Source organism: Haliotis rubra, unplaced genomic scaffold (genome assembly GCF_003918875.1).
Source record: "Haliotis rubra isolate DU_JTF1 unplaced genomic scaffold, ASM391887v1 Scf350, whole genome shotgun sequence".
Lineage (NCBI taxonomy): Eukaryota > Metazoa > Mollusca > Gastropoda > Lepetellida > Haliotidae > Haliotis > Haliotis rubra.
Window position 1 is genome coordinate 901,501 of NW_025767025.1, and position 27,856 is coordinate 929,356.

General features: G+C 41.7%; 5 protein-coding genes across 5 annotated transcripts; all 5 read left to right on the plus strand.

Annotated features, from left to right (window-relative positions):
• The first annotated feature begins 619 nt into the window (after positions 1-619).
• LOC124285058 (RPII140-upstream gene protein-like) lies at positions 620-5,628 on the plus strand. The gene is made up of 8 exons (XM_046721203.1): positions 620-688; positions 920-1,221; positions 2,463-2,628; positions 3,190-3,278; positions 3,759-3,826; positions 4,600-4,678; positions 4,804-4,905; positions 5,345-5,628. Exons 2-8 carry the CDS (start codon positions 923-925, stop codon positions 5,409-5,411), a joined length of 870 nt encoding a protein of 289 aa, XP_046577159.1. The 5' UTR covers positions 620-688; positions 920-922; the 3' UTR covers positions 5,412-5,628.
• A 2,284-nt stretch (positions 5,629-7,912) lies between these two features.
• On the plus strand, positions 7,913-10,211 carry LOC124285050. The gene is made up of 2 exons (XM_046721198.1): positions 7,913-9,345; positions 9,449-10,211. Exons 1-2 carry the CDS (start codon positions 8,114-8,116, stop codon positions 9,603-9,605), a joined length of 1,389 nt encoding a protein of 462 aa, XP_046577154.1. The 5' UTR covers positions 7,913-8,113; the 3' UTR covers positions 9,606-10,211.
• Positions 10,212-13,443: 3,232 nt separating this feature from the next.
• Positions 13,444-27,585, plus strand: LOC124285049 (alpha-crystallin A chain-like). Its single transcript, XM_046721197.1, has 2 exons — positions 13,444-14,144; positions 27,191-27,585. The coding sequence occupies exon 1, from the start codon at positions 13,533-13,535 to the stop codon at positions 14,079-14,081; it is 549 nt and encodes a 182-aa protein (XP_046577153.1). The 5' UTR covers positions 13,444-13,532; the 3' UTR covers positions 14,082-14,144; positions 27,191-27,585.
• On the plus strand, positions 19,137-21,316 carry LOC124285047. The gene has a single exon (XM_046721195.1). It carries the CDS (start codon positions 19,307-19,309, stop codon positions 20,702-20,704), a length of 1,398 nt encoding a protein of 465 aa, XP_046577151.1. The 5' UTR covers positions 19,137-19,306; the 3' UTR covers positions 20,705-21,316.
• Positions 25,666-27,585, plus strand: LOC124285048. The gene has a single exon (XM_046721196.1). The coding sequence runs from the start codon at positions 25,742-25,744 to the stop codon at positions 27,125-27,127; it is 1,386 nt and encodes a 461-aa protein (XP_046577152.1). The 5' UTR covers positions 25,666-25,741; the 3' UTR covers positions 27,128-27,585.
• Positions 27,586-27,856: the final 271 nt, after the last annotated feature.

Here is a 27,856-nt window from a genome sequence, read left to right on the forward strand (position 1 = left end):
TACCCCTTCCATTTTTGTGGAAGTCGCGGTGGCTTGGTGACGTGTTAGCCTGAACCCGTTCGAATCCCGCATGGGACTCAACCCAGCAAAAGTACTAGAATTTGTACTTTACTAAAAAAGTGTAATCCCAAATATAACATATGTTATAATCTTCATAATATGATGGGGCGGTGGGGTAGCCTAGTGGTTGAAGCGTTCGCTCGTCACGCCGAAGACCCGGGTTCGATTCCCCACATGGGCACCATGTGTGAAGCCCATTTGTGGTGTCCCCCGCCGTGATATTGCTGGAATATTGCTAAAAACGGCGTAAAAACCATACTCACTCACTCATAATATGATAATGTTCATAATTCTATAGAAGTCCTACCTGGGATTCGAACACCTATTAACAAAGTCTCTTCAAAACATTGTTGTTACATGGTGTTACTTTTAAGACACAAAACACAACGATCCTTTTAGTAGGTGCCAGGTACAAAATTGGATATTGTGAAATGAAGCTGAATATTTCGCGCAAACAAATATTTTGCAGTTCGAGCGTGTAAAATTAGAGGGGTATGTAACGTCGAGCAATCCGTTTGTACGGAATATTGTTATGATTCGTCTTTTATAAACAACCAAGCACATGTCAAAAAGGGGGGTAACTCTGTGACTTGACATTGATAAACATGGCTTGAACTTGAAATTTTGGGTTAGGATTTTGACACTTGGTTCCTTAAGTTATGATCTAGTTATGCTTTTGCGTATGACAACAGATGCACGTGGAAGTCCACTGTCTGTCTCAGGCCGCGATCTATGCCCACAGAATGTATAGAGAGAAGAGTTATAAATCACTTCTTGAAATGACTCGATCCGAGTAATTTCAATTTTCAATTTATTAACAACAGTGATTAATGATCCTTGTGCCTTGGTTTTCTCACAGGTGATGAGTAATAACGTTCTAGATGACATGATGGAGTCTTGCAAGGGTCTTCGGCGATTCGTCTTACGATGTCCACACCACAATGTAGACAGATGTCACCGTGTGCCGAGACTGTCAATATGGCAAACTCTGTGTTTCCCAACAGTGTATGCAGCTGAGAAGGCAACTGCCACAGACAAGATGGAACAGGCTGTGTCAACACAGAGTATACAAACAGTGAACTTTGTTTCTGAAATGGAAATACAAGAATATATGATGAAAGAAACAGGAAAAGACCGACTCATGAAGATGTTTTCAAAAGAGTGAGATGTGTATTTGCCGTCAGAGTTTTCCGTGTCATGAATATGAAATTGATGATCATGATGACACACCCAGAAATTGTCCAATGGGATGCGAGGACTGATAGCAGCTGTGTGTTGCATCTTGCATGATTTTTGTTTTCGTATTGTGACACCATGATATTTCAGCAAATCGATAGCATGTGTTGCATAATTGCATGGAGTGGTGTTATCACACAAATGACATCCTTACCTTGTCAGTTTACTGTTGGGGATTAACCTCTTTGGTCTTGTGGACAAGTTGTCTGACTTTTTTATCAGAAGGTCCATGGTTTGAATTCCAGCATGGGACTCTAAATGTTATGGTCGGTACATAGGTGTCCAACTTGGGCAAAATGTGTCTCAGTACACTACTATGTGTCTGGGGACATGCCTGCTGTTCACTCACCTGTGAAGATCCAGGTTAGAATTGGCTTCAGTCACCCATGATTGTCGTAAGAGGCCATCAACGGGGTTGGGTGGTCAGGCTAGCTGACTTGGTTGACACATGTCATTGGTTCCCAATTGCATAGATCGATGCTCATGCTGTTGATTTTTTGGATTGTCTGATCCAGATTCTATTATTTACAGACTGCCGCCATATAGCTGGAATATTGCTGAGTGCATCGTAAAACTAGTCTCACTCACCTTGGGACCGTTCATAATTTATGGCTTGGGGGGATGATGACGAGTTTAAGGAGGGGTCACCCATTTTGTTCTGGGGAGATAGGGACGGTCATCAGTTTTGTACACATTTACTAGGGGTGTCAGCAATTTTGTACATAAAATTATGCTTAAAAAATTATGGGAAAAGGGAGGGGGGGGCATTGATTTTGTACATGGTATGTAGGGGGGTTGTCACTTACTTTGTACGTACATTTTATCGGGGGGTCATTCACATTGTACATGCTTCTGCATAAAAAACATCATTACCCCCCCCCTTTGCCATAAATTATGAACGGTCCCTTACCTTGTCAGTTTGCTGCTGGGGTTAACCTCTTTGGTCTTGTGGACAAGGTGTCTAACTTTTCTATCAGAATGTCCATGGTTTGAATTCCAGCATGGGACTGAAAACTTTTATGCCTGCGACATTGGCGTCTTGTGATTGCCTACATGGGTACACTGTGTGAAGCCCCTTCTGGTGTCCTCTGCCTCGATATTGCTAAAAGTGGTGTAAAACCGTACTCACTCACTCTCCCACTAAACGTCTGATTTTCTGTTTCCAGTCATATAGGTGGCTGGAGTCCTGAGGTGCAGTTCATAAAGCAGGTGACAACACAAACAGCGTTGATCACCTTCCTCATTACATCGTTTGTTGGTGGTCGACATGCCAGGGAGGAGTTTATCAGGAAGCACCAGGCGACAGTGTTCTCAACGCGGTTCAGGGCGTTTGTGAGTGAATGTCTTGTACTTGTCCCTTACCATATCATTTAGAACTTGTAGCTTTTCCTGAAATGCATCTTGCAATTTTCTAAAATCAATGTCTTGTGTGAAATCAACTGCCAGTCAGATAAATCATGTCCATCCTGTAGATATTTATTTGAATCCTGTTTAGTAATATTTGTGTGGGGTTCTTTCAATCTGGGGGCGGTGGGGTAGCCTAGTGGTTAAAGCGTTGTCTCGTCACGCAGAAGACCCGGGTTCGAATCCCCACATGGGTACAATATGTGAAGCCCATTTCTGGTGTGATGTTGATGTTGATGTTGGCGTGATGTTGCTGTTGACTGTCTCACTTGGTATTATTACTGTTATGTGACGGGGGGGCTACAAATAAGTAACAATATCACAGCAGGGGACACCAGAAACTGGCTTCACACATTGTACCCAGGCGAGGAATGGAACCCAGGTCTTCAGTCAGTAGGCTACCCCCCCCCCCCCATTACAATATAGAGTTGATATAAACTTGTAATGGCATTACGTACAATTGGATGTCAATATAAGGATCTGTTTCAGAGATCACTTCAAGATTCTATCTTCTTGAGGAGTTTGTTGGATGGATCAAAGTGGACTGTGAAAGTCTCCCTATTCACAGTGTCCTTGCTGTAAGTTATACCAGTTGGTCTGTAATCTGGCAAGTTTTGCTGCTATCAAGTGATACAAGTGCAATGTCATTTAGACAGTGGTCAGATGCAACATATGTTTTATTTGGGATTACACTTTCTCAGTAAAGTAAAAATGTTGGGTTGACTTCACTCCAGGATACAAACCCACACCCAGTCAGGCAGCTAATCTCCATCACACAAAGTGAGCCATCTAACCTACTCAGCCAGCGCATCTTCCACAAAAAAATAAAGTGTGAAATCTTGAAGCCACGGTGGCTGAGTGGGTTAGATGGCTGACAATGTCTTCTATGGCTGTTATATCTGAATTACCAGATTTGTATTCAGTGGAAGAAAATGTGGTGGAAGCAGGGTTGGGGTGTTGAGAGGGGATGGGTGTGACAAAGCTGACGCATATGATGATTAAAAGTATTGTTTGACATGCTTATAAAGCTGCTGACCTAATGTTGTAATTTGTTTCAGAGGTATATCACAGTCTATTGCTGTATATCGCAACAAGTCATCCCCATTGGAATATTCAGTAGGTTTAGGTAAGTTTTTGTATATCAGACACTGATACTTTTAGGAACTATCACTTCTCTACACCTGTCAAATGCTGTTTCACCTGTGGGGATTGCGTGTGGAATATGTTCCCCAAGTCTACAAGGTAATAGTTGATTGTGTGCAGTGTGTGAAATAACCACTGGCCCGCTAGCCCGTGGCTAGTAAAAATCCAGTCAGGCCAGTAAGTCTCCAGAGTCACTGGCCCTGCTGGCTAGTGAATTTCTATGGGGTCATTTTTTTAATATATCACTCTCTCCGACTTCTTTTAAATCATTCAAGATTATGGCCTGATAATAATGTTCTTCATATTAGCAGCTTACCTTTGTGTAATCTTTTGCTTAATTTCTACATTCAAATTTTGGGCTAGTGAATTATTTTGAGGGCTAGTAACTTTCAGGCATAGCTAGCCCAATGGGCTAGCAAAATTTGGAAACTATTTCACACACTGATTGTGTGGCAGTGTCCACCGACCATATGTGACATGAAGGATCATCGCTCACAGTTAACAGTTAATAGACCATCTGGTCCAGTTTTGACAATGTGCATTTTGTTATTTTTCAATTCGCATTCCATTAATTTTCAACATCTGATGTTTGCAGATGTTAAAACATCCAGGTAGCAAGGTAATGTTTTGTGTTAGAAATTTGGCTACCAGCAATTACTGTCAGAATTTTCTGTAAAAAGAATTACACTTGAACATTTGGACTGAGGAACTACAGTAAGAGCTTTTTAATTATATGAGCCATCTTTCTTGTTTCAGGAATAACAGCAGCTTTGTTGAAGTGCAACCTGGGACTTAAAGGAATGTTTGCCGGAGGTGTTTTCGGAACAGTGATGGGGTAAGATTCGTTCGAGATAATGACAGGTCTCATTAACATCAGTATGGACAAACTACTCTTTACAAACTACTCTTTACAAACTACTCAGCATGTTAGAACTGTTTATTTTGTCTGTTTGCTTTCAGCCTTGTGGGAGGGACGGCTATTTGGGGTGCCATGTATGCACTGAACGAGACTCAGGAACAGAGACATTATTGGAAGGTGCAGAGAACCCTGGAGATGGAGAAGTAGGTGACTCTAAGTCTGTAAACATACACACAAAAACAAAACAAAACAAACTGAAACCATTTTCGACCTGGTACCTGTTCGCTCTTCACACCAAATTTGATTGGTCAAACTCATGGGTATTTGCATGTTTTCAAAACCTAACATTGCGAATAATAAGAATCTCTTTTGTTGCCACACAGATGTTTAAATATCACCATAATGTAGCTTCCGATGATTGCGACATGAATCAGGAAACTAGTAAAGTTTAAGTATCATATGATCTTTCTCTGAATGACAGAACCCGATAAACAGGACATTTATATGATTTGTTTAGAAGACTTCCATATTTCATTCTTGGGTCAACTTTGAAAGAAACAAATATCACATATAACCAATTAGATGCATGTTAAATCAGCTGTTAAATGTTTTGTAGTTACAGTATAATATGTTCTCTTCCAGAGCATCGAAAGGTCTTCTTGTATCACCAGAAACAGGAGAGCAACTTCAGCCTCAGCCTCTTTCGTAGTTATCTCCCTTTATGAGGACTCGTTCTCTACCACACAGCCTATGTTGACTAGAGCTGAATGAACACTTTTCAAAACATAGTAGATATTATTCATCTTCCATCAAAAGTGTCAAGGGTCTTTGTAAAGTGTTTGAAATCATCTGGTAGTCCTAAATTTATGACATTTTAAAAATATTGTATGCATGTATCCGATGTGAATAAAATCCAACCAAACTAACAGGTTGAACTTGTTTGTCATTTTCATCACGGAATACATCTTTGGAGCAATAGTGTTTTCATGAAACACTTACGACATCCACCAAACAATCCACTGTGTGACAATATATTTGATTTCTGTGCAGTCTGTCAGTAATCTTTTATAAGCATCTCCATAAGCACCAAGATCACCATATTTGTTTTGTGTACAGAAAACAGCATGGAAGAAAGAATGTATACATGCCAAGTGATACCAGGGATAATCTACAACGTCTTATTGTCTCCCTGGTGATACATATCTGTGTTTATCAATACAAAATCAAGAGTGAGTGAGTATAGTTTTACGCTGCTTTTAGCAATATTCCAGCAATATCACAGGGGGGAACACCAGAAATGGGTTTCACACATTTTACCCATGTGAGGAATCAACCGGGTCTTCGGTGACGAGCGAACGCCTTAACCACTAGGTTACTCCACTGCCCCACAAAATCAAGATGCCAGAGAAAGAGAACTTGGCTTAATGCAGCACTGAACACTATTTTTGTTATGCCAAGAGTGGCAGCTTCATGTTTGAGTGAGTGAGTAAGTTTTTGATGCCACTTGTAGCAATATTCCAGCAATATCACTGCAGGGGACACCAGAAATGGGCTTCACACACTGAACCGATGTGGAGAATCGAACCAGGTCTTCAGCTGACGAGCAAACGCTTTAACCACAAGGCTAGGGGATCCACCTATGATCATGTCCTGGGTATCAAGGGGAACATAAACACCACAAGTTTGCATCCCTCATTCCACAGGGGTTCGAATCACTGTTTGGACAATAATTTTTAAAAATAAAAACATAGATTTTTGCAACCGTATATTGTTTTTATATGTTATGAGTAACTTATATTTCAAATTTGAACGAAATCGGTGAAGAAATGGATTTTTTAGAAAATTCTCCCTCTACACTCATTACATAAAATACACTTCTTGTAAAATTATTGTCCAAACAGTGATTCGAACCCCTGTGCCACGCCCAAACGTGTTTCAGGGTGATTTCGGAGGGAATTTGTCATACTTGTGAAGATAGGCTGGATAATCGAGGCCTCAAGGATGAGTAAGCCCCACAAAACATCTCCATTCTGTTCTTACACAGCATCATACGAGACTCAAAGCAAGAAATGGAAAGCTTCAGACTGCAATACTGTGTTCCGTCAAATATATAGACAAAGAAGGCTCTTTCGACAGACCGGGAATGATTGAGTTTAGTTTATGCCGCTTTTACCAATATTCCAGTATTACCTCTACGAATGACACCAGAAATGGGCTCACAAAACTGTACCCAGGTGGGGAGTTGAACCGAGTCTTTTTGGCCTGATGTAACAACAAGGCCACCCAACCGCACCTCGACTGACAGGGAACACTTTAATTTTGATTTACCACTGATTGTATCATAGATATTCACTGCGACCTGGCTCAGTATAACGTTAAGAAATACAAACAGTGCGCATCCAAGCCGTGAACCAGTGTACAGTCCTATATATATACACGTATATGTGTGTGTGTATTCCTACCCGTGAAGATTCAGATAGGTCTTCAGCAACTCATGATTGTCGCATGAGGCGACTAACGGGATCGAGTGGTCAGACTCGCTGTCGACTTGGTTGACACATGTCACTGTATCCCCGTTGCGTAGATCGATGCATGCTCATGCTGTTGATCACTGTATTGTCTGGTACAGATTCGATTATTTTACAGACCGCCGCTTGAATATTGCTGAATGCGGTGTAAAACAACACACAATCAAACAAATATGTGTATTATGAAATTGAGAATAGGTGAATATTCCCGATGAAAATTAAGACTAGAACTAGTTTTATATAAAACAAACCCATCTTATTGTATACATGTATGTGACAAGAATATTTTAAACGACGACACCTTATTGTAGCGGATCCACTGAAGTATTTAATATAATTAAAAGTCTCACAATATTGTTTCCTTTGGTGATTTCAGTGCCTCCAATATCTTCTCCAAAACCCCAGTTTACTAAAACTGACACCAGGGGAAATATACGTATGTCGTAGGTATGTTAATACTATAAAACTGACTAATATGACGAAGTGGGTCTGTCGACAGCCAGCAAGATCGCGAACATACCAGAAGCGGCTTTTCTCGTGATAAGCTCCGCCCTCTGTGCTATTTTTAGTCTCGCGAATGCGCACTGGCTTTGTTTCGTCACATCCGTAAACAGAAACACGTTGTCACCTGGTTCTCGAATTAGCTATTACATTCTCGTGGCGTTTGCTGGAAGATTCGCGAGGTTGTAGGTGTGTTGTGTAGCTGTATATAAGGCGGAGGGATTGAACTGATTGTCATTCCAGCATTCAGCTTCAACGCTCAACACGACCGACAACAGATCGCCGAAGCATCGAGAGCGGCTAGCGCATACAACATAAGTGGGACATTTACATTGAATTGATTGCCTACATCTTTGTCGAGAGTAAAACGCCATCAACAACCATGTTGTTCCACGTGGTACCCGAAGATATTTTCAGAGAGCGTGCCTCATATTCAAGACCCTGCTATTACCAGAGAAACCCGCGTTGTCAACAGCAGCAGTTGGCCAATATGGGCTTTCTGAACGACATTCTCCGTCCTCTCATGGTGATGTCACACAACAACCCTCAGTCAGAAAGCTGTCACGGTGAAAACTGTCAGCGTGTCACACGTCGAGGGACACAGAAGGGAGAGCGTCCTTCCCAGAAACGGCAGCCGGAATCCATGACTGCAAGCCTCGATTTCCGCGGTTTTTCTGCAGATGAAATAAAAGTGAAAGTCACAGATAACTCCATAGTTGTGTGTGGCCGACATGATGGCCCCAGCAACTCCTTCCGGGTCACACGAAGACTTCCACTACCACCTGGTGTTGACAAAACGGGGGTTACCTGCCGATATGTTGACGGCGAGGTTATCCTCGAGATCCCCGCGTCTGCAAAACACAGTGTAGAGGACAAACAGGAGAGGGAAGAGGGCGAGAAGAAAGCTGAACACAAAGAGAAGAGGGTCAGATCTGACCCAGCCAGGACAAGTGACACAGATGATGATGAGTACGACGACGGTGGAATGGAAGGAGAAAAGGAAGTTCAAGCAGCTCTTCAAGAAGGCATGAAACACCTGTTTTCCACTATGTTTGGTCTTCCTGTTGTTGAGAGGAAGGAGAAGAAGGTTTTGTCCAATGGGAGTCCTGATAAGGAGGAAGAAACTACTGAACAGACGACCACAGATCCAGACAGAGAGGAACCTCGCCCGGAAGATGACAACAAAACGACAGACGGGTCCTTTGACAAGCAAATGGATGTCGAGGAAGAGAAAGGACAGGAGGAAGATACCTGCCTAATGTTGAAGTATGACGAGAAGCCCTCTCTCAGACATGACCCCAGTGACATCGCTCGCCTGGAGGAGCAGACGACAGCTGTCAGTGTTCTGCCAGAGCAGACGACAGACCGAAATACGGACGAGGACGAAGAAGTAGTACGACTGATGTCAGATGGAGATGAAGATGCCGAGAGTATACTGGTCAAAGCCGACAAGAATCTTCCCGTCTCCTCATCATCACAAGACTTTGAAATTCGGTTCGATCTGTCCAACTACAAACCAGAAGACATCCGGGTAGTTGTAAGTAATGGTGACGTCACCGTGGAAGCCGAACGTGAGAGCAAGTGTGACGGGTACAGCGGGTACAGCGAAACTGAGACCTCTACACAAATGTGACGTTTCATAGACTAGGGTTAGAGTAGTTTCCCTTTGATAAAGAGCAGTTACTCTAGCTGGTGGTCAGGGTTCCCATATTTGTCGGACACTGCAAAGGCGCATTCGTCTCCCCGACAAAGTGGACCAGTCCATGTTGACGAGTGTCCTGAATGCAGAGGGCGAGATGACCATTCAGGCGCCATTCCTGTCTCAGACCATCAGTGGAAAGGAAGAGCAAACTGTTCCAATTGTTTGGGAGTGATTTAAGATTTGTGAAGTTAGTGTCGGATACACAGGACTCATGTGTTGAAGTGGTCTGACACATTTTGACTGATACATATTCTTTTTCGTGAAAATATGCGTCTTGATAAATATTTAATGTCAGATAATATTTCCCATGAACTGATTTGAGATTGTGTTCATGACGATACACAGGACTCAGTGTGTTGAGGTCAGTCTGTCTTATTTCTGACAGATATATCTTACTTCGTTGAATTATTCGTCTTGATAAATATTTAATGTCGGATAAGAATTCCCATGAAAACAGTATAAGGAGGATGATATCTGGGTAAAAAAAAATATCATACTTGTTAGATGCCAAGGATTGTTCACGTAGTTTTATTTTTGTCTCAACGTATATGTTCACATGTGAACAACTGTCCGATCAGTATTGGGCTAATGTGTACTCACTGACACCCCCTTTACATCATCCAGTTACAGTCGTATCCATTTTGTTGTTCTTTTTTAACAGTTCATGATCTGTATTTTTTAAATTGTCATTTTTATTAGTTCCATGTATTTCACCATGCATTTGTATGTCTGATACACGTGTCGTGTTTCACAAAGTAATAAAATGTCATAATGGATACTTCCATGTCCGGTTTTATTTTGAATAGTATGTGACATAAGCATTTCGGCTGACGTAAAGACTTATACACATCAGGATGTGTGTTTTGTGAAGGACCTTTACATCGCTCCACCATATGGATGGCAGTGACTGAGGTCTGTGTGCAGTGAAACACCATTGTGACGAGCGAACGCCTTAACCACTAGGCTACTCCACCGCCCCACAAAATCAAGATGCCAGAGAAAGTGAACTTGGCTTAAAGCAGCACTGAACACTATTTGTGTTATGGCAAGAGCGGCAGCTTCATGTTTGAGTGAGTGAGTAAGTTTTTGATGCCACTTGTAGCAATATTCCAGCAATATCACTGCAGGGGACACCAGAAATGGGCCTCACACACTGAACCTATGTGGAGAATCGAACCAGGTCTTCAGCTGACGAGCAAACGCTTTAACCACAAGGCTAGGGGATCCACCTATGATCATGTCCTGGGTATTAAGGGGAACATAAACACCACAAGTTTGCATCCCTCACTCCACAGGGGTTCGACTCACTGTTTGGACAATAATTTTAAAAATAAAAACATAGATTTTTGCAACCGTATATTGTTTTTATATGTTATGAGTAACTTATATTTCAAATTTGAACGAAATCGGTGAAGAAATGGATTTTTTACAAAATTCTCCCTCTACACTCATTACATAAAATGCACTTCTTCTTGTAAAATTATTGTCCAAACAGTGATTCGAACCCCTGTGCCACGCCCGAACGTGTTTCAGGGTGATTTCGGAGGGAATTTGTCATACTTGTGTAGAAAGGCTGGATAATCGAGGCCTCAAGGATGAGTAAACCCCACAAAACATCTCCATTCTGGTCTTACACAGCATTCATCTTATCGTGGCGTGCCTCGGGCAATGCAGACTGTCCATTGGGAACCCCGACAGCCCGGAAATCCCACTATCCGGGCGTTCGCTGTAGTATAGGAGCGTCTACTGCTACTCATGTTTGTTATTATGAAATAGCTTGACATTTGACATATAGGTCATTTGAGTATCACGAGCAAGGGGGCAGGTAAAGCCTGTAGCATTTCTAACATATGGGTACAACCAGAGGAATAACTGGTTGAATCATAACAGACTCAAAGCAAGAAATGGAAAGCTTCAGACTGCAATACTGTGTTCCGTCAAATATATAGACAACGAAGGCTCTTTCGACAGACCGGGAATGATTGAGTTTAGTTTATGTCGCTTTTACCAATATTCCAGTATTACCTCTACGTATGACACCAGAAATGGGCTCACAAACTGTACCCAGGTGGGGAATTGAACCGTGTCTTTTTGGCCTGACGTAACCACAAGGCCACCCAACTGCACCTCGACTGACAGGGAACACTTTAATTTTGATTTACCACTGATTGTATCATAGATATTCACTGCGACCTGGCTCAGTATAACGTTAAGAAATACAAACAGTGCTCATCCAAACCGTGAACCAGTGTACAGTCCTATAGATCTATATGTGTATTCTTACCCGTGAAGATTCAGGTAGGTCTTCAGTAACACATTGTACCCATGTGGGATTCAGTAACTCATGCTTGTCGCATGAGGCGACTAACGGGATCGAGCGGTCAGACTCGCTGTCGACTTGGTTGACACATGTCACTGTATCCCCGTTGCGTAGATCGATGCATGCTCATGCTGTTGATCACTGTATTGTCTGGCACAAATTCAATTATTTTACAGATCGCCGCTTGAAAATTGCTGAATGCGGTGTAAAACAACCCACAAACAAACAAATATGTGTATTATGAAATTGGAATAGGTGAATATTCCCGATGAAAATTAAGGCTAGAACTAGTTTTATATAAAACAAACCCATCTTATTGTATACATGTATGTGACAAGAATATTTTAAACGACGTCGGAGCACCCTGTGTGCCACACCTTATTGTAGCGGATCCACTGAAGTATAATTAAAAGTCTCACAATATTGTTTCCTTTGGTGATTTCAGTGCCTCCAATATCTTCTCCAAAACCCCAGTTTACTAAAACTGACACCAGGGGAAATATACGTATGTCGTAGGTATGTTAATACTATAACACTGACTGATATGACAAGTGGGTCTGTCGACAGCCAGCGAGATCGCGAACATACCAGAAGCGGTTTTTCTCGCGATAAGCTCCGCCCTCTGTGCTATTTTTAGTCTCGCGAATGCGCACTGGCTTTGTTTCGTCACATCCGTAAACAGAAACACGTTGTCACCTTGTTCTCGAATTAGCTATTACATTCTCGTGGCGTTTTCTGGATGATTCGCGAGGTTGTAGGTGTGTTGTGTAGCTGTATATAAGGCTGAGGGATTGAGCTGACTGTCATTCCAGCATTCAGCTTCAAGACTCAACACGACCGACAACAGATCCCCGAAGCATCGAGAGCGGCTAGCGCATACAACGTAACTGGGACATTTACATTGAATTGATTGCCTACATCTTTGTCGAGAGTAAAACACCGCCTACAACCATGTTGTTCCACGTGGTACCCGAAGATATTTTCAGAGAGCATGCCGCATATTCAAGACCCTGCTATTACCAGAGAAACCCGCGTTATCAACAGCAGCAGTTGGCCAATATGGGCTTTCTGAACGACATTCTCCGTCCTCTCATGGTGATGTCGCACAACAACCCTCAGTCAGAAAGCTGTCACAGTGAAAACTGTCACCGTGTCACACGTCGAGGGACACAGAAGGGGGAGCCACCTTCCCAGAAACGGCAGCCGGTCTACATGACTGCAAGCCTCGATTTCCGCGGTTTTTCTGCAGATGAAATAAAAGTGAAAGTCACAGATAACACCATAGTTGTGTGTGGAGGACATGATGACCCCAACAACTCCTTCCGGGTCACAAGAAGACTTCCACTACCACCTGGTGTTGACAAAACGGGAGTTATCTGCCGATATGTTGAAGGATGATGATCCCCGCGTCTGCAAAACACATGGAGGACAAACGAGGCAAGACGGTGGAGATGGAAAGCTGAACAAGAAAGAGAAGAAACCAGATCTAACCCAGAAAGGACAAGTGACACAGATGATGAGGAGTACGACGACGATGGAATGGAAGGAGAAAAGGAAGTTCAAGAGTACAACTCTTCAAGAAGTTCATGAAACACCTGTTTTCCACTATGTTTGGCCGTTGCTCTTCCTTGTTGTAGGAAGGAGAAGATGTAAGATTTGTCCAAAGGGAGTCCTGATAAGGAGGAAGCATCTACTGAACAGACGACCACAGATCCAGACAGAGAGGAACCTCGCCCGGAAGATGACAACAAAACGACAGACGGGTCCTTTGACAAGCAAATGGATGTCGAGGAAGAGAAAGGACAGGAGGAAGATACCTGCCTAATGTTGAAGTATGACGAGAAGCCGTCTCTCAGACATGACCCCAGTGACATCGCTCGCCTGGAGGAGCAGACGACAGCTGTCAGTGTTCTGCCAGAGCAGACGACAGACCGAAATACGGACGAGGACGAAGAAGTAGAACGACTGATGTCAGATGGAGATGAAGATGCCGAGAGTATACTGATCAAAGCCGACGAGAATCTTCCCGTCTCCTCATCATCACAAGATTTCGAAATTCGGTTCGATCTGTCCAACTACAAACCAGAAGACATCCGGGTAGTTGTAAGTAATGGTGACGTCACCGTGGAAGCCGAGCGTGAGAGCAAGTGTGACGGGTACAGCGAAACTGAGACACTGCGAAGGCGCATTCGTCTCCCAGACAAAGTGGACCAGTCCATGTTGACGAGTGTCCTGAATGCAGAGGGCGAGATGACCATTCAGGCGCCATTCCTGTCTCAGACCATCAGTGGAAAGGAAGAGCAAACTGTTCCAATTGTTTGGGAGTGATTTAAGATTTGTGAAGTTAGTGTCGGATACACAGGACTCATGTGTTGAAGTGGTCTGACACATTTTGACTGATACATATTCTTTTTCGTGAAAATATGCGTCTTGATAAATATTTAATGTCAGATAATAATTCCCATGAACTGATTTGAGATTGTGTTCATGACGATACACAGGACTCAGTGTGTTGAGGTCAGTCTGTCGTATTTCTGACAGATATATCTTACTTCGTTGAATTATGCGTCTGGACAAATATTTAATGTCGGATAAGAATTCCCATGAAAACAGTATAAGGAGGATGATATCTGGGTAAAAAAAATATCATACTTGTTAGATGCCAAGGATTGTTCACATAGTTTTATTTTTGTGTCTTAACGTATATGTTCACATGTGAACAACTGTCCGATCAGTATTGGGCTAATGTGTACTCACTGACACCCCTTTACATCATCCAGTTACAGTGTCTCTAAATACTTTAGACATGTATATCCATTTTGTTGTTCTTTTTAACAGTTCATGATCTGTATTTTTAAATTGTCATTTTATTAGTTCCATGTATTTCACCATGCATTTGTATGTCTGATACACGTGTCGTGTTTCACAAAGTAATAAAATGTCATAATGGATACTTCCATGTCCGGTTTTATTTTGAATAGTATGTGACATAAGCATTTCGGCTGACGTAAAGACTTATACACATCAGGATGTGTGTTTTGTGAAGGACCTTCACATCGCGCCACCATATGGATGGCAGTGACAGAGGTCTGTGTGCAGTGAAACACCATTAATACAAGCGGTACTTGTGGTAAAATCGTTTAAGATTAAAACACCGCTTGATTATCGAATCAAAGGTATACACAAACTCACGCTCGACGCACGCGCGCACGCACACACACACACATACACACACACGGCTTCTATCGTGTTATGCCAACAGATATCGCCCATGTCGCTGAAGTATAATAACCTTACCAACACACAAAACGTTTGAGACTCCCCTGCATGTTATATGTGTTATACATTTATATACCATCTGATCAGTTTTGTCTGTAATACCAGTAACAGCACATGTACACTAATAGACAAAAGATACGTTACCCTCCTACCTTTATGAATTACTTTAAAAACTAGATATGATATGTTAGAAGGTATTACTTTACAAGAAAGCTTAACAACACAGCTTTATGCAAATCACGAAAAAAATCTCAAATGCAGCCAGGTGTTCGAGAAGCACGTTCACAGACAAAGTTATTTATTCATTAATGCCGTCTCCATCCGTTCTCGAACACCTGGCTGTCCCTTTCTGCATAACAAATAGTGAACTGTGTCAATATTTTAATGATAGATTGTTAAACAACTTTTTCATTTTAGGACAAAATTCTACAAAAACCTCACAGAGTGGGTATGATGTTTTGATTATGATCAGCGTTTCATTGAGTATTTTATGTTTATTAGTTTTCGAGTTAGATTGCAATTCATCGGTCCGCTTTTGAGCCAAACGGATTGTAGGCGAAAATAATCTTTTCAGAAGAGTTAAATTGTCCTATTTTCGACCATGCCGAAATAAACCAATAACAGTATTTAGATGTCTAAAGAACGGTTGAAATAAAATTCTGCTTTGAGAAAAAGATAAACCATTTACAGTAACCATTTGTCAGCTGTTAAAACAAGAAACAACTGTTGTAGAGTGTGTAACGTTGTAAAAGAATCATTCCTATGATTTCAGTCTTTAAAACAATTTCTGCTGATTTGCATTTGTGCAAACAAGTACAAAGTGCCTTTGATATCTTGAAAAGTGTTTAGGAACACCTAAAATTATTTTCTTTGTTAACATTATTGTGCTTGCAAAGTAACATTTTTCTATTTTCTGTTTACACATAGCAATATCAATCGCCAAAACGTAGCAATATTCCAGTAATATTTGCATCAATTTCACGCAATTGTAGAATGATGATTCTATAGGGTATAAAGAGGGCCTAGAATGCATGATATGGTATGCAGAAGTACGAGAAATATGCCACGATTAACAGCTGAAGAGAGAGAAAGAGCCATTGGGATGGTGCAGATGGGATCGACATACAATGTTGTTGCCAACGCCCTCGGATGCCACTGTATATCACGGTTATAAGACGTATTCAGCGCTATAGATTGGGGTCACCGTAGACAGACCAAGAAGTGGACGTCCACGCATCACAATGCAGCAGAAAGTTTCATCCTCACTTGAGTAGATTTTAAGAAATTAATTAAGGAAGGAGGATAACGTTTCTTTGGCGTTTAGAGCGTTTAATGATTGATCTTACCTTCATGTAAAATACTTTAATTTCATTGATCAATGGGTGTAACAAGTTTCCGTGTCTGGGGAAAATATTACCCGCTTCCACGGTAGCCGCCAAGCTCTCCGCCGAGAAGCTGAAGCGCTAACAATCGTATGACGTCATAATATGACGCATGCCGTGCCCGGAGTTCGAAAACCGTTCGATCAGCTGTTTTGTGTTCACTTTGTACAGATTTATTTTACTGACTTTCACTGCTTTATTTAAGCTATATGTTATACATTGAGTGGTTTGCACACTCAGCTTAAACAAAATTATCATTTTTTTATAGCAGTTTTATGCTTGTCAGAATATGTTTCACTGATGTTAAAAATCCAGTCGTACCGGCTCGGGTGACACTGCTACAAAGAGGCGTACATCAGACGTATTACCCTCGAGAGAGCATACAATTTATATTATACACTCTCTTAAAAATTATAGAAACGCACAAGTTTACATTGAAAACTATATTTTGTTAAATTATGTGCATGTTGCATTTAATCTGATTTGATATTTGCACGTGTACTCTGCTTTAATTCTTTTCCATGACAATATTTCATTAAATCTTACCAAAATTGCTTTACAAAGCTCCATAGGTTCCAAGAGGTTGTGTTTGTGCACTAATCCAGTAAACGAACGTGTGACTGATATCGTTCCATAAATGATATGTTTAGTGTATTGAATGTTTTATGAATAAACAAAACCAACATTCACATTATAGTCTACGCGTTTTTTTTTTTCTTTTTGAAAGGGGCAGTGGGGTAGCACAGTGTGGTTAAAACGTTCGCTCGCCACGCCGATGGCCCGGGTTCGATTCACCACATGGGTACAATTAATGTGTAAAGCCCAATTTTGGTGCCCTCGCCGTGATATTTCTGGAATCTGCTAAAAAGCGGCATAAAACGGAACTCGCTCACTTTTCTGAAGGGTGTATTTTGGTTTTGTAGGTTTTAAGTAGATACAAAATGAAGGAAATTTAATTATGGGACTCAAATCTGTGCCGCCCTTGCTTTTTTCTTCTTAAAGCTAGAACGTTTACACTAATTGTTGACAGAAAACATGCTTAAAATGTTGAACAACATGCAAACCCGATGCTCTATTCTCAATGACTACTTGGCGGTGGAGTAGCCTAGTGGTTAAAGCGTTCACTCGTCACGATGAAGACCTGGGTTCGATTCCTACATGGGTACAATGTGTGAAGCCTATTTTATGGTGTCCCCGCCGTGATATTGCTGGATTATTGCTAAAAGCAGCGTAAAGCCAGACTCACTCACTCACTCAACGACTACATGTGAAGGTGAACACACCTTGACCTGGCGTTGACGGACGCTTCACAAACGCAACTTTCTGGCTTTGTGCTAGATTGGCATCATCTCAGTGATCTGACTGACTGAGTTTGGTTTGACGCCGCTTTTAGCAATATTCCAGCAACATCACAGCGGGGGACACCAGAAATGGGCTTCACACATTGTACCCATGTGGGGATTCGACCCCGGGTCTTCGGCGTTTCAGTGATCTAAGGTTGATATCAGTAATTAGCATTCGTGGGTTTGAAATTGATGAAAGCTGCACACGGTACTGTCTCGGCGAACTATGAAAGCGCAAAGTCACAGTTATAGCAAGTTGATTCAAGTCGTTAAATAGAACACAATACCAGTTCCTACTTTCACAAAACTATCGAAGTATTAGGACGGTATTGGAGCTGATTTACGATCGCGTCCTGGGGCCACATTGAATCAGATCGTTTGGGAAAGCTGAAATTTAATTAGTTCAAATTAGCTACAAGGATCTTACATTTAGATTAGGAGTGAAAGTTCGCTCGTGATAAATACGACCTTTACCTTTTACAATTGTTGTTAAATGACTCATTTCATAATCTGAAAGAGAATGCAATTTTCATATGAAAGTAAGATATCCTGTATATTTGAGTTAATGAGAATAAAATTCAGAACGACACCGTACCCATCTAAACTAACTGAGAATATTTTTAAGTTACTGAGTATAGAATTCTGACGCCATAATGGGATTACTGACGAATAAAATTTAAACAGTACAAAAACTGTTGAAATTGTTAATCGATCCATGTACATTTCTATGCAAACACTACAACGTGGATATTCACGTTAAACACGTATTTTGGTTACGACTTTAAATAAATACATATTGAATACATGTGGATTTACTGAAAATACACGTCTATGGTACAGACTGGAGATGGCAGAGGTGTACACTATCAGTGTATGAAATAAGGCCCGTCCGACCGCCCGAGACGGTCTAGATTTAAGAAGGACGGTCTAAATTTTACAGCTTGCCAGCCCGATGGTCTGGTAATATTTTTACATGTTGCATACATCACTATACCACAGCATGTTATTGTAAGAGGTCGGCATAAGTCTTGTGTAGTCCCTGAATACTGTTGCCTTTACTGACTTCAGTTTCCTACAAACGCATTTTACTAAACCTGACACCAGAGAAAATATGCGTATATAGTACATTTATTTTTCGACATGACGAAGTGAGCCTGACAACTGCGAGCAAGATCACGAACATTCTAGAAGCGCCCGACTCGCGATAAGCTCCGCCCACTGTGCTATTTTTAAACTCGCGATTGCGCATTGGCGTTGTTTCGTCACATCCGTAAACAGAAACACGTTGTCACCTGGTTCTCGAATTAACTATTACATTCTTCGTGGCGTTTTCTGGATGATTCGCGAGGTTGTAGGTGTGTTGTGTAGCTGTATATAAGGCTGAGGGATTTGAACTGACTGTCATTCCAGCATTCAGCTTCAACACTCAACACGACCGACAACTGATCGTCGAAACAGCGAGAGCGTCTAGTATATACAACGTAACTGGGTCATATACATTGAATTAATTGCCTACATCTTTGTCAAGAAAACGACACCGCCTACAACCATGTTGTTCCACGTGGTACCCGAAGATATTTTCAGAGAGCGTGCCGCATATTCAAGACCCTGCCATTACCAGAGAAACCCGTGTTGTCAACAGCAGCAGTTGGGTAAAATGGGCTTTCTGAACGACATTCTCCGTCCTCTCATGGTGATGTCGCACAACAACCCTCAGTCAGAAAGCTGTCACGGTAGACGCCAATGTGACACAGAAAAATGTCAGCGTGTCACACGTCGAGGGACACAGAAGGGGGAGCCACCTTCCCAGAAACGGCAGCCGGTCTCCATGACTGCAAGCCTCGATTTCCGCGGTTTTTCTGCAGATGAAATAAAAGTGAAAGTCACAGATAACACCATAGTTGTGTGTGGAGGACATGATGACCCCAACAACTCCTTCCGGGTCACAAGAAGACTTCCACTACCACCTGGTGTTGACAAAACGGGAGTTATCTGCCGATATGTTGAAGGCAAGGTTATCCTCGAGATCCCCGCGTCTGCAAAACACAGTGTGGAGGACAAACAGGAGAGGCAAGAGGGCGAGAAGAAAGCTGAACACAAAGAGAAGAAAACCAGATCTAACCCAGCCAGGACAAGTGACACAGATGATGAGGAGTACGACGACGGTGGAATGGAAGGAGAAAAGGAAGTTCAAGCAGCTCTTCAAGAAGGCATGAAACACCTGTTTTCCACTATGTTTGGCCTTCCTGTTGTTGAGAGGAAGGAGAAGAAGGATTTGTCCAAAGGGAGTCCTGATAAGGAGGAAGAAACTACTGAACAGACGACCACAGATCCAGACAGAGAGAAACCTCGCCCGGAAGATGACAACAAAACGACAGACGGGTCCTTTGACAAGCAAATGGATGTCGAGGAAGAGAAAGGACAGGAGGAAGATACCTGCCTAATGTTGAAGTATGACGAGAAGCCGTCTCTCAGACATGACCCCAGTGACATCGCTTACGTGGAGGAGCAGACGACAGCTGACAGTGCTCCACGAGAGCCGACGACAGTCCGAAATACGGACGAGGACGAAGAAGTAGAACGACTGATGTCAGATGGAGATGAAGATGCCGAGAGTATACTGATCAAAGCCGACGAGAATCTTCCCGTCACCTCATCATCACAAGATTTCGAAATTCGGTTCGATCTGTCCAACTACAAACCAGAAGACATCCGGGTAGTTGTAAGTAATGGTGACGTCACCGTGGAAGCCGAGCGTGAGAGCAAGTGTGACGGGTACAGCGAAACTGAGACACTGCGAAGGCGCATTCGTCTCCCAGACAAAGTGGACCAGTCCATGTTGACGAGTGTCCTGAATGCAGAGGGCGAGATGACCATTCAGGCGCCATTCCTGTCTCAGACCATCAGTGGAAAGGAAGAGCAAACTGTTCCAGTTGTTTGGGAGTGATTTGAGATTTGTGAAGTTCGTGTCGGATATATTGGACTCAATGTGTTGAAGTGGTCAGTCACATTTTGACTGATACATATTCTTTTTCGTGAAAATATGATAAATATTTAATGTCAGATAATAATTCCCATGAACTGATTTGAGATTGTGTTCATGACGATACACAGGACTCAGTTGTTGAGGTCAGTCTGTCTTATTTCTGACAGATATATCTTACTTCGTTGAATTATGCGTCTTGATAAATATTTAATGTCGGATAAGAATTCCCATGAAAACAGTATAAGGAGGATGATATCTGGGTAAAAAAATATCATACTTGTTAGATGCCAAGGATTGTTCACGTAGTTTTATTTTTGTCTCAACGTATATGTTCACATGTGAACAACTGTCCGATCAGTATTGGGCTAATGTGTACTCACTGACACCCCCTTTACATCATCCAGTTACAGTCGTCTAAATACTTTAGACATATATCCATTTTGTTGTTCTTTTTTAACAGTTCATGATCTGTATTTTTTAAATTGTCATTTTTATTAGTTCCATGTATTTCACCATGAATTTGTATGTCTGATACACCTGTCGTGTTTCAAAAAGTAATAAAATGTCATAATGCATACTTCCATGTCCGGTTTTATTTTGAATAGTATGTGAAGCATCTCGGCTGACGTGAAGACTTATACACATCAGGATGTGTGTGTTGTGAAGGACCTTCACATCGCTCCACCATATGGATGGCAGTGACAGAGGTCTGTGTGCAGTGAAACACCATTAATACAAACGGTACTTGTGGTAAAATCGTTTAGATTAAAACACCGCTAGCTTGATTATCGAATCAAAGGTATACACAAACTCACGCTCGAACGCACGCACACACACATACACACACACGGCTTCTATCGTGTTATGCTAACAGATATCGCCCATGACGCTGAAGTATAATAACCTTACCAACACACAAAACGTTTAGACTCCCTGCATGATATGTGTTATACATTCATATACCATCTGATCAGTTTTGTCAGTAATACCAGTAACAGCACATGTACACTAAAAGCCAAAACATACGTTACCCTCCTACCTTTATGAAGTACTTAAAAACTAGACATGATATGTTAGAAGGTATTACTTCACAAGAAAGCTTAACAACACAGCTTTATGCAAATCACGAAACAAAATCTCAAATGCATTCATATTTAGGCGAAATGAATCTGTTCAGAAGAGTTAAATTGTCTTATTTTCGACCATGCCGAAATAAACCAATAACAGTGATTTAGATGTCCGAAAGAACGGTTGAAATAAAATTCTGCTTTTGGACAAAGATAAACCATTTAAAATCGCCATTTTTCAGCTATTAAAACAAGAAACAACTGTTGTAGAGTGTGTAAATATGTAAAAGAATCATTCCTATGATTTGAGTCTTTTCAAACACTTCCTGCTGATTTGCATTTGTGAAAACAAGTAAAAGGTGCCTTTGATATCTTGAAAAAGTGTTTAGGAACACCTAAAATTATCTTTGTTAACATTTGTGCTCGCAAAGTAACATTTTTCCATTTTCTGTTTACACATAGCAATATTAATCGCCAAAACGTAGCAAAATTCAAGTAATATTTGCATCAATTTCACGTGTGGAATGATGATTCTATAGGATGAGTGAGTGAGTGAGTTTAGTTTTACGTCACACTCAGCAATATTCCAGCTATTTGGCGTCGGTCTGTAAATAATCGAGTCTGGACCAGACAGTCCAGTGATCAACAGCATGAGCATCGATCTGCGCAATTGGGAACCGATGACATGTGTCAACCAAGTCAGCGAGCCTGACCACCCGATCCCGTTAGTCGCCTCTTACGACAAGCATAAACGCCTTTTGTGGATTCTATAGGGTATAAAGAGAGCCTAGAATGCATGATATGATACGCAAGTACGAGAACTATGCCGCGATTAACAGCTGAAGAGAGAAAGAGCCATTGGGATGGTGCAGATGGGATCGACATACAATGATGTTGCCAACGCCCTCGGATGCCACCGTATATCACGGTTATAAGACGTATTCAGCGCTATAGATTGGGGTCACCGTAGACAGACCAAGAAGTAGACGTCCACGCATCACAATGCAGCAGAAAGTTTCATCCTCACTTGAGTAGATTTTAAGAAATTAATTAAGGAAGGAGGGTAACATTTCTTTTGGCGTTTAGTGTATTTAATGATGTATCTACGGATGAAGCAAGAAACATGTGTAGACATGTGTGACCGACATATGCACTTATGATTGTGTTGGAATACTCATAGATGCGTATGGAATACTCAAGCTTCTGATGTTCATTAGTTTTTAAAACTTTATATGAATGTGATCGCTAAGTCAACCACAATTTCTGAATTGTTACATAGAGATTATCTGAAGGAGTTGTATATGCCACGACAAGATTAATTATGCACTCATTAAAAATTATAGAAACGCACAAGTTTACATTGAAAATATATATTTTGTTAAATTATGTGCATGTTGCATATAATCTGATTTGATATTTGCACGTGTACTATGCTTTAATTCTTTTTCCATGACAATTTCATTAAATCTTACCAAAATTGCTTTACAAAGCTCCATAGGTTCCAAGAGGTTGTGTTTGTGCACTAATCCAGTAAACGAACGTGTGACTGATATCGTTCCATAAATGATATGTTTAGTGTATTGAATGTTTTATGAATAAACAAAACCAACATTCACATTATAGTCTACGCGTTTCTTTCTTTTTCTTTTTTGAAAGGGGCAGTGGGGTAGCACAGTGTGGTTAAAACGTTCGCTCGCCACGCCGATGGCCCGGGTTCGATTCACCACATGGGTACAATTAATGTGTAAAGCCCAATTTTGGTGCCCTCGCCGTGATATTTCTGGAATCTGCTAAAAAGCGGCATAAAACGGAACTCGCTCACTTTTCTGAAGGGTGTATTTTGGTTTTGTAGGTTTTAAGTAGATACAAAAAGAAGGAAATTTAATTATGGGACTCAAATCTGTGCCGCCCTTGCTTTTTGCTTCTTAAAGCTAGAACGTTTACACTAATTGTTGACAGAAAACATGCTGAAAAGGTTTACAACATGCAAACCAGATGCACTATTCTCAATGACTACTTGGCGGTGGAGTAGCCTAGTGGTTAAAGCTTTCACTCGTCACGATGAAGACCTGGGTTCGATTCCCTACATGGGTACAATGTGTGAAGCCTATTTATGGTGTCCCCCGCCGTGATATTGCTGGATTATTGCTAAAAGCAGCGTAAAGCCAGACTCACTCACTCACTCAACGACTACATGTGAAGGTGAACACACCTTGACCTGGCGTTGACGGACGCTTCACAAACGCAACTTTCTGGCTTTGTGCTAGATTGGCATCATCTCAGTGATCTGACTGACTGAGTTTGGTTTGACGCCGCTTTTAGCAATATTCCAGCAACATCACAGCGGGGGACACCAGAAATGGGCTTCACACATTGTACCCATGTGGGGATTCGACCCCGGGTCTTCGGCGTTTCAGTGATCTAAGGTTGATATCAGTAATTAGCATTCGTGGGTTTGAAATTGATGAAAGCTGCACACGGTACTGTCTCGGCGAACTATGAAAGCGCAAAGTCACAGTTATAGCAAGTTGATTCAAGTCGTTAAATAGAACACAATACCAGTTCCTACTTTCACAAAACTATCGAAGTATTAGGACGGTATTGGGGCTGATTTACGATCGCATCCTGGGCCTCATTGAATCAGATCGTTTGGGGAAGCTGAAATTTAATTAGTTCAAATTAGCTACAAGGATCTTACATTTAGATTAGGAGTGAAAGTTCGCTCGTGATAAATACGACCTTTACCTTTTACAATTGTTGTTAAATGACTCATTTCATAATCTGAAAGAGAATGCAATTTTCATATGAAAGTAAGATATCCTGTATATTTGAGTTAATGAGAATAAAATTCAGAACGACACCGTACCCATCTAAACTAACTGAGAATATTTTTAAGTTACTGAGTATAGAATTCTGACGCCATAATGGGATTACCGACGAATAAAATTTAAACAGTACAAAAACTGTTGAAATTGTTAATCGATCCATGTACATTTCTATGCAAACACTACATCGTGGATATATTTACGTTAAACACGTATTTTGGTTACGACTTTAAATAATTACATATTGAATACATGTGGATTTACTGAAAATACACGTCTATGGTACAGACTGTAGATGGCAGAGGTGTACACTATCAGTGTATGAAATAAGGCCCGTCCGACCGCCCGAGACGGTCTAGATTTCAGAAGGACGGTCTAAATTTACAGCTTGCCAGCCCGATGGTCTGGTAATATTTTTTACATGTTGCATACATCTGAGTAAATTCACCATATTTGTTCTGGTTAAATCCATTTTGGGCTGATAACATTTTAAAGTTACCAGCCCTGATGTTTGGCTGGAATTTTGGCTTATTTCATACACTGACACTATACCACAGCATGTTATTGTAAGAGGTCGGCATACGTCTTGTGTAGTCCCTGAATACTTATGCCTTTACTGACTTCAGTTTCCTACAAACGCATTTTACTAAACCTGACACCAGAGAAAATATGCGTATATAGTACATTTATATTTTCGACATGACGAAGTGAGCCTGACAACTGCGAGCAAGATCACGAACAGTCTAGAAGTGCCCGACTCGCAATAAGCTCCGCCCACAATGCTATTTTTAAACTCGCGATTGCGCATTGGCGTTGTTTCGTCACATCCGTAAACAGAAACACGTTGTCACCTTGTTCTCGAATTAACTATTACATTCTCGAGGCGTTTTCTGGATGATTCGCGAGGTTATAGGTGTGTTGTGTAGCTGTATATAAGGCAGAGGGATTTATCTGACCGTCATTCCAGCATTCAGCTTCAACACTCAACACGACCGACGACTGATCGTCGAAACAGCGAGAGCGTCTAGTATATACAACGTAACTGGGTTATATACATCAAATTAATTGCCTACATCTTTGTCAAGAAAACGACACCGCCTACAACCATGTTGTTCCACGTGGTACCCGAAGATATTTTCAGAGAGCGTGCCGCATATTCAAGACCCTGCCATTACCAGAGAAACCCGTGTTGTCAACAGCAGCAGTTGGGTAAAATAGGCTTTCTAAACGACATTCTCCGTCCTCTCATGGTGATGTCGCACAACAACCCTCAGTCAGAAAGCTGTCACGGTAGACGCCAATGTGACACAGAAAAATGTCAGCGTGTCACACGTCGAGGGACACAGAAGGGGGAGTGTCCTACCCAGAAACGGCAGTCGCAATTCATGACTGCAAGCCTCGATTTCCGCGGTTTTTCTGCAGATGAAATAAAAGTGAAAGTCACAGATAACTCCATAGTTGTGTGTGGCCGACATGATGACCCCAGCAACTCCTTCCGGGTCACAAGAAGACTTCCACTACCACCTGGTGTTGACAAAACGGGAGTTATCTGCCGATATGTTGAAGGCAAGGTTATCCTCGAGATCCCCGCGTCTGCAAAACACAGTGTGGAGGACAAACAGGAGAGGCAAGAGGGCGAGAAGAAAGCTGAACACAAAGAGAAGAAAACCAGATCTAATCCAGCCAGGACAAGTGACACAGATGATGAGGAGTACGACGGTGGAATGGAAGGAGAAAAGGAAGTTCAAGCAGCTTTTCAAGAAGGCATGAAACACCTGTTTTCCACTATGTTTGGCCTTCCTGTTGTTGAGAGGAAGGAGAAGAAGGATTTGTCCAATGACAAGGAGGAAGAAACTACTAAACAGACGACCACAGATCCAGACAGAGAAGAACCTCGCCGGGTAGATGACAACAAAACGACAGCCGGGTCCTTTGACAAGCAAATGGATGTCGAGGAAGAGAAAGGACAGGAGGAAAATACCTGCCTAATGTTGAAGTATGACGAGAAGCCGTCTCTCAGACATGACCCCAGTGACATCGCTCGCCTGGAGGAGCAGACGGCAGGTGAAAGTGCTCCACGAGAGCCGACGACAGACCGAAATACGGACGAGGACGAAGAAGTAGAACGACTGATGTCAGATGGAGATGAAGATGCCGAGAGTATACTGATCAAAGCCGACGAGAATCTTCCCGTCACCTCATCATCACAAGACTTTGAAATTCGGTTCGATCTGTCCAACTACAAACCAGAAGACATCCGGGTAGTTGTACGTAATGGTGACGTCACCGTGGAAGCCGAGCGTGAGAGCAAGTGTGACGGGTACAGCGAAACTGAGACACTGCGAAGGCGCATTCGTCTCCCAGACAAAGTGGACCAGTCCATGTTGACGAGTGTCCTGAATGCAGAGGGCGAGATGACCATTCAGGCGCCATTCCTGTCTCAGACGATCAGTGGAAAGGAAGGGCAAACTGTTCCAGTTGTTTGGGAGTGATTTAAGATTTGTGAAGTTCGTGTCGGGTGCACAGGACTCATGTGTTGAAGTGGTCTGACACATTTTGACTGATATGCTATTTTGTGAGAATATGCGTTTTGATATATATTTAATGTCAAAAAGCTGATGATAGCTCCTTTGAAAATGGTATTATAAATTTGATGGTTCCATGAAATATTATATCTCTGTGATATCAAGAATTGATTACATTATCTTGGTTTAGTTATAATCGTATATTTGTAAATGAAAGCTATTGTCCTATTAGTATTTGGTTGCCTTGTGAACACTCATGCAATTACCTACCTGAAAATTCGAGATATTTCATTGATTTCCATTTTGTTGTTGATCATTGTTCACAAACAGTCCAAGGCCTTATTTTGTCATTTATCAATTTCATGTATTTCACCATGCATTTGTTCTTGTTCCACAAAGTAATAAAATGAAATCATGCATCCAGATTCAAAGATTTTTCTTTAAGTGCTAGGTAGCAGAGTCACCCCGCGTTTTATGAGGATTTATGTCATATGATGTACAAGCTGCGCTGAGGAACACTCGCACTGCTAGACCATATCGATGGATGTAAAAGGGATCTATGTTCAGTGAAATGCCATGAATTTAAACGGTACCCATGATAGTGAAATTATCCAGGTTTTCTTAACGAACCAGTGAAATTATCTCGGAGAGAGACTCACAATACCCTCACACTCAGAGAGAGGACACGGACACTGA

Bases quoted from the DNA above. Each gene is read 5' to 3' on its own strand.
- LOC124285050 (XM_046721198.1), top strand. From the start codon at position 8,114: ATGTTGTTCCACGTGGTACCCGAAGATATTTTCAGAGAGCGTGCCTCA. The intron at 9,346-9,448 runs GACCTCTACACA...CCATATTTGTCG, and splicing joins AGCGGGTACAGCGAAACTGA to GACACTGCAAAGGCGCATTC.
- LOC124285047 (XM_046721195.1), top strand. From the start codon at position 19,307: ATGTTGTTCCACGTGGTACCCGAAGATATTTTCAGAGAGCGTGCCGCA.
- LOC124285049 (XM_046721197.1), top strand. From the start codon at position 13,533: ATGGATGTCGAGGAAGAGAAAGGACAGGAGGAAGATACCTGCCTAATG.
- LOC124285058 (XM_046721203.1), top strand. From the start codon at position 923: ATGAGTAATAACGTTCTAGATGACATGATGGAGTCTTGCAAGGGTCTT. The intron at 2,629-3,189 runs GTGAGTGAATGT...GATCTGTTTCAG, and splicing joins CAACGCGGTTCAGGGCGTTT to AGATCACTTCAAGATTCTAT. The intron at 4,679-4,803 runs GTAAGATTCGTT...GTTTGCTTTCAG, and splicing joins GTTTTCGGAACAGTGATGGG to CCTTGTGGGAGGGACGGCTA.
- LOC124285048 (XM_046721196.1), top strand. From the start codon at position 25,742: ATGTTGTTCCACGTGGTACCCGAAGATATTTTCAGAGAGCGTGCCGCA.